The 13582-nt window shown below is 44.6% G+C and overlaps 2 protein-coding genes and 1 non-coding gene across 3 annotated transcripts; 2 read left to right on the top strand and 1 right to left on the bottom strand.

Annotated features, from left to right (window-relative positions):
- Positions 1-855: 855 nt before the first annotated feature.
- Positions 856-2239, top strand: LOC120952745 (E3 ubiquitin-protein ligase RNF113A). Its single transcript, XM_049607876.1, has 3 exons — positions 856-982; positions 1059-1770; positions 1835-2239. Exons 1-3 carry the CDS (start codon positions 913-915, stop codon positions 1998-2000), a joined length of 948 nt encoding a protein of 315 aa, XP_049463833.1. The 5' UTR covers positions 856-912; the 3' UTR covers positions 2001-2239.
- A 1436-nt stretch (positions 2240-3675) lies between these two features.
- LOC120951603 (probable inactive tRNA-specific adenosine deaminase-like protein 3) lies at positions 3676-9883 on the top strand. The gene is made up of 2 exons (XM_049607875.1): positions 3676-3946; positions 8578-9883. The coding sequence occupies exon 2, from the start codon at positions 8660-8662 to the stop codon at positions 9800-9802; it is 1143 nt and encodes a 380-aa protein (XP_049463832.1). The 5' UTR covers positions 3676-3946; positions 8578-8659; the 3' UTR covers positions 9803-9883.
- Positions 6717-6788, bottom strand: Trnam-cau (transfer RNA methionine (anticodon CAU)). Its single transcript has one exon. It is a non-coding gene; the product is annotated as a tRNA-Met (tRNA).
- Positions 9884-13582: the final 3699 nt, after the last annotated feature.

Below are 13582 nucleotides of genomic sequence, written 5' to 3'. Positions count from 1 at the left end.
ATGGCAATCGAAGCAGCCCTGACAAGAAAAACGAAAGCTACGCGCTCACACCAAAATCCGCTATATTTAAGGTGCCGTCATCGCCGAGCAGAATAATGTTCACCTTGATGTCCACCAAATAAGTACTACGGAATGTGCATCTTATTTTGTTCGAGGGGTCACGTCGGTTTGTCGGTGGTTGTAAATCACGGGGGCTACCGTTCGCTTCAAATTGTAAACAAACTTTATTTTTGCAATATTTAACAGATTGCATGACCGATCAATCGCACACTATCTCGTTTTTCTTGTCAGGGCTGCCTCGATTGCCATAGGGGAATCTTTTACCAAGAACCCTACCCCTAACGTGCGCTTACCTGTGTGAAGGCATTTTGAAAAAAGAAACCTTGCTGCACCCGTGACGGTGTTACCATCGCCGTAGCCATAATTTATCACCGGGTGAAAGTCATCCAAAATTATCAACAGCACGCTGGGCTGATGCGGCGGTCGTTGTGTTGCGGTTGTGCTTATCAAAAAAATTAAACTTTGCAACGCCGCATTGTTTACGCTCTGACTGCGCAACTTGATGCAACGGAAGTGGAAACAAAAGTGATAACAATTTCGTCAACCGAGCTTGTTGAAGGAGTGCAAGAGTAATCACAACCGAAACATGTTTTTTATACGTCACATAACCGAAATAGGTTTACTCGATTTACGATACGGTTCACGTTAATAAAAGTCTACTAGAGAGTCGATAAAACTATTGCTGCTGATAGTTTCAAACTAAACGTAACGGATCATTTTCGAATCTGACAATCTCATTTTGAATTGTCAAACGATTCGAGCAGTTGGGCATCTGTCAGCTGATCCAACAGAAGTTGTTTACGTTTGGACGCGCGTCTGCTATTTGTGTCCGCTTCTTCGGCAACCGATAGAATGTCTGCGTTTGTGAAGCGAAATATAAAAAATAAAGGCGCCAGAAAGCGCCAAAAATCGTCCGAATCAGGTAGTTTGTGGGATTTGTGTTTGTAACAGGCAGTTGCTTAATTTTGAACCCACTCTCTCTCTCTCTCTCGTCCTAGATGAAGCGGAAGAGGAATCTAGCTCCGTCGTCGTTGTGCAGGATAAGCGCAAGAAGGCGAACCCGAACGTGCAGAGCACGTCGGCGCTAAGGAAAAAGCAGGCCCGCTCGTCGAACGCCGACTCGTCGCACTCGAGCGACGATGAGGAGAGTGCCGGCTTGAGCTACAAATCGAAACGATCGGCCCAACCGGAAGGTCCGCGCGACCAGGGCGCAACGGCCGAGCTGGAGATCGAAACGGAAAAGGACCGCGATGCGCAAGCGATCTATCAGAAGAGCATCGACATCAACAAGGAGCTGGAGGGCAAGGAGGACGATAAGGTGTACCGGGGGTTGAACAATTACACCCAGTTCTTCAAGAAGAAGGACAGTGCGCAGGGCAACGCGGCGTCGGGCATGGTGCGGAAGGGGCCGATACGGGCACCGGCCAACATTCGGTCGACCGTGCGGTGGGACTATCAGCCGGACATTTGCAAAGACTACAAAGAGACGGGATACTGTGGGTTCGGGGATAGCTGTAAGTTTTTGCACGACCGTAGCGATTACAAGCACGGATGGCAGATGGAGCAGGAGGGTGCGGGCTCGGGGCACAATCACGGGGGCGATGATTCGGACGGGGACGATACCAAGTACGAGATCCATTCAGACGATGAGGAGCTACCGTTCAAGTGTTACGTCTGTCGGGAAAGTTTCGTCGATCCGATTGTAACGAAGTAAGTGTGGGAGCGAAATCGAACAGGGGGATGAGTTTTATAAATGGTGTATCTTCTATTTCAGATGCAAACATTACTTCTGCGAACGATGTGCTTTGGCGCAGTACAAGAAATCGTCCCGTTGTGCGATATGTGGCGTACAGACGAATGGTATGTTCAACCCGGCGAAGGAGCTAATAGCACGCCTGAAGAGCAGAGAACTGGAAGAGCACGAATCGGATAGTGATTAATATTGTGTATTATGAACACGGAGCCCGTGTTTTCGTTTCCAGTAGCAATAGTGTGAAAGAAAGCAAGGTAACTCGTGTAAAATTTCGTCTTGGGTTCACCTCTTATAAACCAAGGCCCTCATGGGCTGGATTGACTTTCCCGCTATGGATAAAACAGTAGTAAACTTAACACTTTGAAATGGAAACAAATATAATTATTATACGACAAATTTAATAAATCTTAAATAAGATATAGACAAGATCCCAAGCGCCACAGATAAGTCAGTCGTTATAAGCTTAAAACGACTGAAAAATAAAAAATAACCGTAGAAAAAAAAGAAAGCACCATAGCTTCACTGGTTTGCTCAATAGATGGCGTTTTATAACTCATCATTATATAGCTATCCTTTTCTTACAATGTGTCTCGCCTAGCTTCATCTAATCATGGCCTATATACCCTTCTAACTTTCCGAGCAAATGTGTATGGTCGTGTGGTCAGATACGTGGGTATCAACACCAACAACCATTGCTCAAATCTCACTTGTTTCAGTACTGGTGGTTCATATTGGAGTATTAGTATTCAAAAAATCGTTCATCGTTCTAGTGCTAGCGGTGCATAACTTCAATGCGAAACCATACAACAGTACAGAGGGAAGAAGAAAGCTCTCAAAGCGAGGAAAACTCCACTGTGTGGCTAACCCACCAAGCGCCACAGATTAAGCTTAAACGACTGGAAAATTGAATATCCATAGAAAAAAAATGAAAGCTCCACAGTTTCAATGGTTTGATCAATAGATGGCGTATTAAAACTGATTATTATATTGCTATCCTTTTCTTGCAATGTATTTCGACAAGTTTCATCTTATCATGACCTATATAGCCTTCTAACTTTCCGAGCAAAAATCTATATGAATGGTCGTGTGGTCAGATACGTGGGTACCGACACCAACGACCATTACTTAAATCTCACTTGCTTCAGTGCTGGTGGTTTCCGTTGGAGTTTAGTATTTAAACAATCGTATCGCCGTTCTATTTCCAGCGATGCATAACTTCAATGCGAAACCATACAACAGTACAGAGGAAATGAGAAAGCTCTCCTCCAAGCGATGAAGCTCAACTGGTTGGGGTATCCCACCAACAGAAAGCGCCACCAGCTTTTTTGCTATTTTTAGAATGCATGAGTCGTTTGCCGTCTGCTAAACGAAGTCTTTCTATATTCCGTTTAGGTAGAGTGCTTGAGTAGTTTAGAAGCCGTTTAGTGGTCGTTTAGTGGATTTGTGGCACTTGGGCCACCAACAGATGGCGCCGCTAGCTTTTTTATTGCTTTTTTTAGAATACATGAGTCGTCTACTAAACGAAATAATTTTAGATTCCCTTTAGGTTGAAAGCTTGAGCCATTTAGAACTCGTTTAGTGGTCGTTTATTGGATTTGTGGTAATTGGGGTTAAGTCGTACGAGTTGACGACTGTACCACGAAACCGGCCTTAAGAACCATTGATTTATTTTAAATTATGGGTACGAGTTCTCGAGCGTAGACAACCCTGAGAAACCCTCGGAGAAACCCTCAAAATGTTTTTAAATTATTTATTTTTCCACAAAATAAAACTTCTGTACAATTCTATCCTGTATCTAGCCCATAGTGATTCGAGCTCGAAAAAACGCGTCAAATCAAAACACACCCCACAACTGTCAAAACGTGTTCTGATAACAACAACAGAGCCAGCAAGAAAAAAACGCAAAACGTCAACTAAAACCATATGTAAAAATAGCCGCGTAATACGATCGTACAATACGCACCGCGATCGTCCTAATTGTTTCCCATCGCCCGCCCTCCCACCAATCCTTGTTTTTATCTATCGCCTAATGGCATATCCAAAATTGTGCATGTGTGTGTGTAAGTGTGCAAGAAACAGTTTAATGTGTTGATGGCGTATGATAGAATGTCCAACGCCGAAACCCCGTTTCCGGTAAGTGTTTCTGCCTTGGTCGCTCTTATCGCCTTTGTTTTGGATTCTTTTCCTCGTGCGTGGCTAATATGTGTGCGTGTGTGTGTATCTGTACCGCTCAATCTCGGTACGCAATACGGGTGGCGCAAATACGCATCAACAAATCATGCACACGCACACGCTCTATCGTTCTGTGCGTATCGTAAACAATAGTGCAAGATCGACACCTCCACAACGGTTTTGTTGGCAATAGTGGTAGTGGTGGTGGTGGTGGTAGTGCATATTAGTAAGATTAGGATGCACCGTGCAGCAAATTCCGATGACCTTCAGCATCCCACGAACAGTTTCCACGCACACACGCACACACCCTTACCGCTTACGTAGGGGGTGGAAGGCGCAGGTATCCCCACTCCGCTCACATAACACTTGCGCGAGAAGCAAGAGAAAAAGAAGGGGTGAAGGGGAAGAGGGAGTGAACGTCACCAACATTCCTTCCTAGTAGCGAACGGTTGCTGCGTTGCTATCCGAAAATGTTGCTCCGCGCCGGAGACCTTCGCGCAAACATTAAACTCACCCCCTGTTTCGGCGAAGTAGTAGGCAATGCTTTTCCGTTCCTTTTGCCTGTGTGAGTGTAGGGTTGTTGTGTTGTGTTGTAGTGGGGAGTGTCGTCAATCGGCGGTGGGGGGGGGGGGGGGAAGTGATTCGCGATCAACCGCAAACGCCTATACGCACACAGCTTGCCATGATTCCGGCAAGAAATGGCCGTGTGTTGGTAGCGGCGCACGGCGAAGAGAAGGACACACAACAGCACGCCGCGTTTGCGCTGCGCGATTGCTAATGAATCGGGAATTGATTCAAATTGGCCTCGGCTGTTAATTGGTGCCACCCGAGCATGCCCCCCCTTTCGCCCTTTACACCCGGTGCGGCCTGGTAGGCTAAGTCAACGAACCTCACACGCAGGATACGCGCAAGTGCGTGGTATGAGGATAGAGAGATACAGATAATACGCAAGCGAGAAAGAAACGCGAATTGTTACTTGGTTCGGGGTCAGTTTTTGATCAGTTAAATGGTATTTATTAAAAAATAATTTTCATATAATTTTACATCACAATAGTGCACTTTACACAAGCAATTGACAATTTTTCGGAACGTTTAAAGAACAGTCGGTAAATATGCGAACCATCTCACAGGTGGCTCGTTTGTCGCTGTTTATTCCTTGACCTAATTTCATCCCCATCTACTATTATCTTCAGCGAGCTAGCCTTGATGTGGGCCGCCCCAATTCACCCACCGGGACCCACGAGTCCCCACGAGTGGGCACCACCAACTCCCCAAGAGCAGGGCGGTGAATGGATTGTCACGCGCCTCCATGCATGATGGCGGTTGATCCACCGTCGTCTCCCCTCGTATCAAAAGCTCCTGTCCATTGTAAGCCCACCCACCCCATCAATCTTGGGCGATAAATATTTGCACATTTTCAATGAAAAGCTCCAGCCGATAACGCCCCCGGGGTGGTAGGATTAGAAGGCGGCTTTCGGTATCGGTAGCACGCCGCCATACTATCATAGGTGTCAAACTAGACGTTAACTGTGCGATAGAGGGAAAGTTCGGGCTTTAGGAAACCCGGAATAGATAGGCTGGCGTGTAATAGCCACTTCCCGGTACGTAAGCCTTCGTTTGAAGGAGGGTTTGGCCGTTTGGAGTTTCTTTGACGAAACGCTGTGTACTGTATTATTTATTGCTTAATCTAGGGATCCTGGGAGGTTCCAAAATATCATATTTACTTCTAAAATTATAAAAAAGTAAAAGAATTAATATTTTGGGAATTGAAGATGTAGCAACATTCAGTGCTCCCCGTCGTCCCAAGCAATTCAAACAACCTTTTTTGAGCCTTTCGCCTTGTACTTGCCACGGTATTGGCATTCAAATCCTTACTATAGGGATCGGAGCCAATCCTTTGAAGTCATCAATTATTAATTCATTATTAATTATTCATTACAATATTGTTTTCATTTTTTTCATATCTGACGGATGGTCCATTCCTAATTCTAAGTATATGCAGATGGTATACTTTGCACATCAAAAGCATCTCAAATATCTCCTATTTCATCTGGACGTTTCTTTCCGCTCGGTTGACTGTAAAATGGATTCACAAAATGTTGCAAAATTATTGGAAAAAAGTCAATCGCTCAAACAGTTTAGAATACAGCATTTGGGTCTGAAATGTATAGGGAAGATGAAAATATAAATCTTTTTGAATGTGTAACATACTTTGTCGGTGGACACGTTTTCTTATGGTAAAATCTACATAAAATCTACAGACTCGGACAGATTATTTAACTGATACTGGTGTAACTTGTGATGTGGTTTACGAACTTTTCACTGTGTTTTGTACCAATATCAGTATCTGTTACTTGAACTGCAGTTTCTAACAAACACTAGTTTTCAGTACGTTGGGACAAATGACGAAAATCCATTCGTCGCTCACGAGTTTGCGTAACCGTAGTTACAAAAAATCCTATATAACATATTTTCTTATAAGAATGAATGGTGCTTTTTCTGAAAGTTTAGTCTACGAGCAGTTCATCCCGGCCCATGTTTTTTTCTTCTTTTTAACCGAGAGAGACCACCTTCATTACCACCGGCAATAAAGCTTACAGTGTGTGCAAATCAATCCGGTGAAAACTCCCCCGTACACAAAAACAAATGAACTACCTACCTCCTACCTCTCTCTACCACCAGTCGGATCACCCGCGAGGGTATTACTTCAACTGAAAAAAGGATTTCCCGATAGCAGAACGTAGTTTCGATCTACGGACCTCTGGGTTATGGGCCCAGCACGCTTCCACTGCGCCACTCTGCTCTTCGTTCCTGGTTCATGTTGGAAGTAAATGGAATAGCTCCAGCACCAAGACCGTTTCTTTTTTACATGTAACTGTAATTGTTTCCAAGATATTCTTCCTATGTGCTGGCGGCACAAATAGTATTTAAGCAAAATCCACCAGAAATTCATCATTGCTTATTGAAATTAGTTTATGTGTCTACGCTAGTGGCCTAAAAGTGTAATTAGATATTATTCACCATTAGATAACTTACTTATCCGGCGCTACAAGCGTTTTGCTTTTAGTCTTGGCCTATCGATATTCTCCATTCCATATATATTCAAGCAAAGAAACAATAGAGTGGTTTAGTTTGACTTTGATTTTTTTTATGGGAACTTTCTGGATACAAAAAGAAATCCATATTGTTGGTGATTTTTGGTCGATGAACATCGTAAAGATCTGTGAAAGTAAATAACTGCATGGTGAGGTGTGACCCTCCATAAGGTTTCTTCAGAGCTCGGTTTTGCTCATTTCCTAATTGACTTTGCAGCAAGAATATGTTGCAACAGGTCCACTCCAAACCAGCAAGAAATTCTTAAAAACACAAACCAAACCTAATTCTTCGTCGGAAACCGATGAATTGCAACTGACTATCCTTTTATGAGTGCACCAACAAGTGAGTCATATCCAAGCTTCTCACTAGTGGCGTAGACAGGTCTAGATCGACGACCGGTTGTTGTGCGAAGAATAGAATAGAAACATTTTTTACATTATTTTAAGGTGCAAAAAAAAACATTGCAATGTTTTATGTGGCATTGAAAACATAAGGTTAGCGAAGGATCATTTCTGGTTGCAAAATAAAGCATCATCTCTGTGCTAGACAACCATTAGGCATTACGGTCGTTATTTCTGAAAAAAAAACCAACATATCGAAGAAAGTTGGTGGAAGAAGGTGCCCTCTATTAATAGATCAAACCGTGTCTTGAGTACATATGACTTTGGCCACATCCCGCTATTTGCGATTACAGTACAGGAACAATGTCTAGCCAAAGCGGTAACTGTTAACAACTTCAAAATGTTTAGCAATTAAAAATTGAAGCGAATGAATTGAACCAATTCCCCCAGATGAAGCATTAATGTAATTTATTGGACAAAGCCAAAACCATGACTCTTAAAAAGACGCTTTCTTTCCCACGTTTCCAATTGGTACAAAGCATTTTGGCATGATCTAGTGACAACCAGCTGGAAGTAGTTTTCTTTTAAATTCTCTCCAATTTCTACATCGTCTCTGAAAGACTTAATTACTCTGAAATGTTCCACTCTTTTCTCGCTCCTTCATCACTCCATCATGAATGTCCATCTATGTTGGGGATATTATCTAAGGTAGTGGAATGGGCCATTCCCTATCATAGTCAGGCCCCTATGACACAAAACCGATGTAAGCTATGGTGGCGTATACTTACGATCTTCAGGCCAGAATGGTCCTACCATTGAAAGGCGCCCACATATGCACCGAGGGCTCACAGCAGTAACAATTAAACAGGAACGGGGGAAAAACATAAACAGGCAATGTTACATGTTCATGCAAGTGTGTTACATTTCCGATAATAAGGTTCAAATGAATATTTCCTCTCGTTACTGTTTACAGTGGTACAAGAAAAAAGGTTTTTTTTAATTCTAAATATATAAAAGCAACGCTTCAAATAGATGGTAGTTAGTATTCGTATGTGTGTTGTACGCCGATTGGAAACCATTCCCGATCATATGGGGCGTGATCAAGATCATCAAATGTGTTGAAGCTGTGTTCCTTCTAATTTTGTGTTATTGCAGATACCGTACTCATCTGATTGTGTGAGTAAAGCATCGAAACAAGTGTTAAACAACAGTGAACATTACTAAAGTTACAGCAACGATGTCAACCGAACCGGATACTAAGCGACCCAAGCTGATGGTAGAAAGTGTTGAACCACCGTCCAAAATACGATCGATTCTGGGGGACGAATTTACGCAACCAACACCAGTGATCGAGGTTTACATCGGGCGTGTGGCAGAAAATCGACAGCTCTCCCAGCTGGTACCGGCCCTGGCACGCATTCTTCCCATCGGTACGCTGCAGCATCTGAAGCGAGTGAATCGCGATGGAACGATCATCTTGGCGCCGGTTGCTCAGTTGCTGGAGAAGCTACCGGTAGAGTCTGCGGTGTGTGAAGAGGGGCAAGCAAATTCTATCGAATCACGCCTCTCAAGGTTCCTGCTCTCCGAAGGCATTGATCGTACCATTGTCGATGGACTTTGCGAGCAGCGGTTGAAGGTCATGCCGGTGCCCGCCACCCAGCCACTGCTCCGGTGGCAGTATGAGGCAGCAAATAAGCTCTGGCCGTGCAAATTCCATCCCAATCGGCACCACGAAGCACTGTACGCGGACACGCTGTTCGGGGCGCAGGAAGCCGTGGCCCACCGCAGGTTCATGGAGATCTGTCTGCAGCTGTCGGCGCACTACGAAAGCCGACCGTTCGGGGTGTGCGTTCATCCTCGGCCTGCTGGCAGCCGAATAGTGGCCATCGCTGGGGGTAACAGCGACCGTCATCCGATCTGGCACTGCCCAATGGTGCTGATCGATATGGTTGCCGTATCGCAGAACGGGGGCATATGGCACCGAAAGCAGGACGACGAGCAAAGCGATGCCATGCCGGTGGAGGACGGGTTCCAACTCGGTGGAATTGACCCACAGTATAGGCGCTTCGTTCGCGAGCGCTACGGTGACACGGTTTGCCTTGGTGCGGAACCGACGCGAACCGGAACGGCAGCAGAAGTAGAAGCGGCAGTCGCTGCGGACGATAATCTTGCCAAATACGGCCCCTATCTCTGCACCGGGTATGACGTGTACCTGACGCACGAACCCTGCATAATGTGCGCGATGGCCCTGGTGCACAGCCGCGTTCGGCGCGTATTCTTTCACCGGCCGACACCGGGACGCGGTGCACTGGGGACGCTGGTGAAGCTGCACACAGTGAAGGAGCTGAACCATCACTACGAGGTGTTCCGGATTGTTTAATGGGTCTGATACCGCGGGACCAGAAATTGGCAGAAAAATACACAAAGAGGAAATAAAGAAAGAAAGAAGAAAAAAACAGAACCCCAAAAAAGTTGTTTGTTGCTTTGTTCGAACCACGCTTAACCTTGTGATCTCTCTCGCCTCCGCACGATCGCCCAGATGATCTCTTCGTCGATCGAATGGAATGATCTTTGCAGTTTCTAAACCTGTTTGCGCGGGGATTTTTCTGAGCTTCTGAGCGTAATGACAGTCGCGTAAAATATCAATCGAAACGATCGGTGGTAGTTAGTGGTGTTGAACACACGCACGCAAGCGATCTCTGGCCGAGAATGGGTCCACTATCGAAAGGCGTCCATATACACGAACTCCCAGAAACTCTCCACCCCACAAACAAAACAACACGCAACCGAAAAGCAAAAAAAAAAGAACCAGGCTTCGATCGCGGCTCTGTCATCATCACGCGTCCTTTTCTGATTGAGGTCAATTGGACGGGGCAGGTCCGTATCCCACGTTCGTGGGGGCTCGCGGCGGTGGCTGGTGGTCCTCCCTACGTTCATCAGCGTTTATTTTATTGAGACTCTTCAACTTCTCAGCTTCTGAGCACTTCTGAGGCGAGCAGAAGCTGCTGAGGGAGCAGATCATACGCTAGCAGCAAACGATGCACGAAGTGCACAGTACAGCGCGCTACTTGCGCAAGAGGTGATAATTGCCAACAAAAAAAAAGGTTCATTTGTTTACCTTTTTTTCGAAATCCAATTAATCCGCGTACAAAACACACTGGAATGTGCGTTTTTACATGACGCTTTGTTTGCGGATGCTGCTTGCTGAGGATATCGAAATGATGATCCGCACTGTGTTACCATGTTGATCGTCCTCATCCATAGCAACCACCAATTGGGGCACGTTGTACGAACGGCGGCCAACAAAAGTGTATTGAAATTTATTTGACAACGCACAAATGTGCCTGTCAGCGCTTCCGTGGAGGGTGGAGACAGTGGATTGATGAAAGAGAAACATCCCCAAGACCCATGGGGGAGCACCTACAGCAAAGTCTGCGCTATAGTAGGGGCTGATCGATAAGATCTCTGCCGGCCGTACTGAACTTGGCCGTTGTGGAATTCTTGAGGTTTGGTGCTTTTCGTTTGAAGTTGTGAGATAAAATCTCAAGTCAGAAGTGGCATCATGGCACTGGCACATGCATTGATAACATTACAATGCCAATCGATTTATGGCGCCGGGTACGGGTGGTATGCCATCATTTTTCATTTTTCATTTATTTTGTTTGTTTGGGAAATGGTGAAATGAATGCGATTTGAGATGGTACCCTGAAGATATTTAATAAAGACATTTGGAGTCGTTTGACGGAGATTCAGTAATATACGGGAGTTGTGGACATGTTAAGAGTTTCGAGTTTTAAGTAAGTTGTTTCATTTTGAAAATAATCGAAATATGAACTCCGTCAAGTTATCCGCTTTTTGTAATCGGTTCAGTATGATGTTACTTAACTAACCATATGGCTCCAATACATGAATTCACGTGTATATTTTGCAAATATTGCAAATTAATGATTCAACATGATGTTTTTAGTTAATCTTTCAATTGAAAGTTGCTGTTAAAACATGAACATTTGTGTAATTAAAGGTAGTAAGAATGACTCTGACCATCCCTAATTCCCAGGCATGGAAACCCAGGATGAAAATGAAAGTAATATTGCTATCTTCAAGATTCCAGCCAATGGGGATGGCCTTGTCTGACACCTATTAAACATGGCGCTAGAGCGACCCTTCTGAGACGCAAGGGTAGTTACTTTGGTAACTGTCTTCTGTAAGTCAACCCAGATCCTAGCATACGATAAACACCATTGGTCTGCGGCACTCCTGTGTATCCAAATCCTGATTGAGCAAGTGATTGAGCAGGCGGCGGAGAACTTTGGATGGCAGATAAACGAGGCCAAGGCTAAACTGATGGCGGCACCATCGGTGGCGTGCTACTCTCCAATCCAGACCTTTTGACGTCATTCAGGATTACGCCTATCTCGGGTCAAAGGTCAGCGCCAAGAACAGCATGAGAGTTCCGATGCGCGCAAGAAATATCGTTCTAACGGCCTGACGTAGTAGTCCGTCTAAAAGAACGTCTCGCTTTTACAGTACCAGTGCTCTTATTAATTACTTATTAATACTACTGGGGCGGTCCCGTGGTACAGTCGCCAACTCGAAGGACTCAATAACATGCCCATCATGGGTTCATGGGTTCAAGCCTAGAAATGATCGTCCCCTCGTAGCAAGGACTGACTATCTGGAAACGTGGTAATGGATTAAGTCTCGAAAGCCTCTATAGGCCGGCATGTCCGCGTAGGACGTCACACTAAAGACTCTTATTAATTAAATACGTCCAATTTGGACTTAAAACCATGTTAGCTGCGTTTTAACGCATGATGTTCTCAAGAATCTTTTACGTTAGTGTTTAGGCCGTCCACAAGGACAGAGGGGGCTTAGTAGGTCCAAAATTTGAGGAAATGTTCAACGGTCAGCGGTTTCGGACACAACTGCAACAGACCAAGACCGTGAAGCCAAATAAGTTGCCAAGTAATAGAAAATTATGATAAAATGTGGTGTATCTTAAAACTTCAATATGGTTAATCTGGTGTATCGTGGTGTATCTGAACCAAGAGCAAAAGACGTATACTGAATAACAAAGATTAAAGATGAGGCTGCGCTTCATATAGCTCTATGTTGTCTATGGACCACCTCAATGTAGCTCCGTATGCGCAATATAGCTCCAGGCATTCAATATGGTACTCTATGCGTAATTGAACTACAGTTTAGCTGCAGATTAGCTGTACAAAGTAGCTGTTCAAGCGTAATCTAACTAGAGCTATTCCCTAACAACCAGAACTGTACAATTCTTCCAGTTCAGCATGTAACGAAACTCCAGGAGCTTAAAGGAGCTCTCTGTGCACAATTTGAACTGAACGCGCCTAATGTGTAGTTCCGAATGTGTAATGTAACATTCCATGAGGCCAATGTAGCTCTCTATGCGCAACGGAACCCCATGGGGTCTCTACGTTACGCGGTGAGTTTACTGACGCTTTCGAAGCTCAATACACCTCCGCACACTCAATGAGGTTCCGTAGACTCAACGTACACACCAAAACTTTCCAATCTCTTTCCAAGTGTGCCTGTTTTTGTCGATCAAATATGGGTTTTATTTTTACTGAAATGAATAAATTCAGAGCTTCAACAGCTACATAATCGTGGACCGAGCTCAGAGTGCACACTCTTAAGAAATGATACCTTTGCTAGTCTATCTAGCTGTTTGAATTCAAATTGGTTTTAATTTATTCAGATTTATGGTAAACTTGATAGTTCAAAAACAGATGATTCACCGTATATAAAATGTTCGTTCAATATATCGGGGAGTGAAAAAATAAAGCCTATATCGAATAGAAAGCATCGTGTTTCTGTTGCCAACCACCATCACCATCACCACCATCACCGACACATCACATTACAACCCTGCTCACTTACACGCATGATGCAATGCAATATTTCGATAATTACGGACCAAAAATAGAGGTAGCGCAAATGGTCTGGAGCTTTTATAGAACAAGTTCTGTCGTCGATTCGAAAAACACCACCAGACCAACGACGATGTCGCAGTATGGTGAAAGCCTTCGCTTGTTAGCCTTCGTCGCTTCTCCCCCAAGCATGATAACCACGTTACCACCACTTGCCAATGTGCAGGAGCGCCTACGCGCCTCTATAAAGGGTTCATTTCATC

Source organism: Anopheles coluzzii, chromosome 2 (assembly GCF_943734685.1).
Source record: "Anopheles coluzzii chromosome 2, AcolN3, whole genome shotgun sequence".
Classification (NCBI taxonomy): Eukaryota; Metazoa; Arthropoda; class Insecta; order Diptera; family Culicidae; genus Anopheles; species Anopheles coluzzii.
This window is presented reverse-complemented; position numbering and strand designations above follow the sequence as displayed.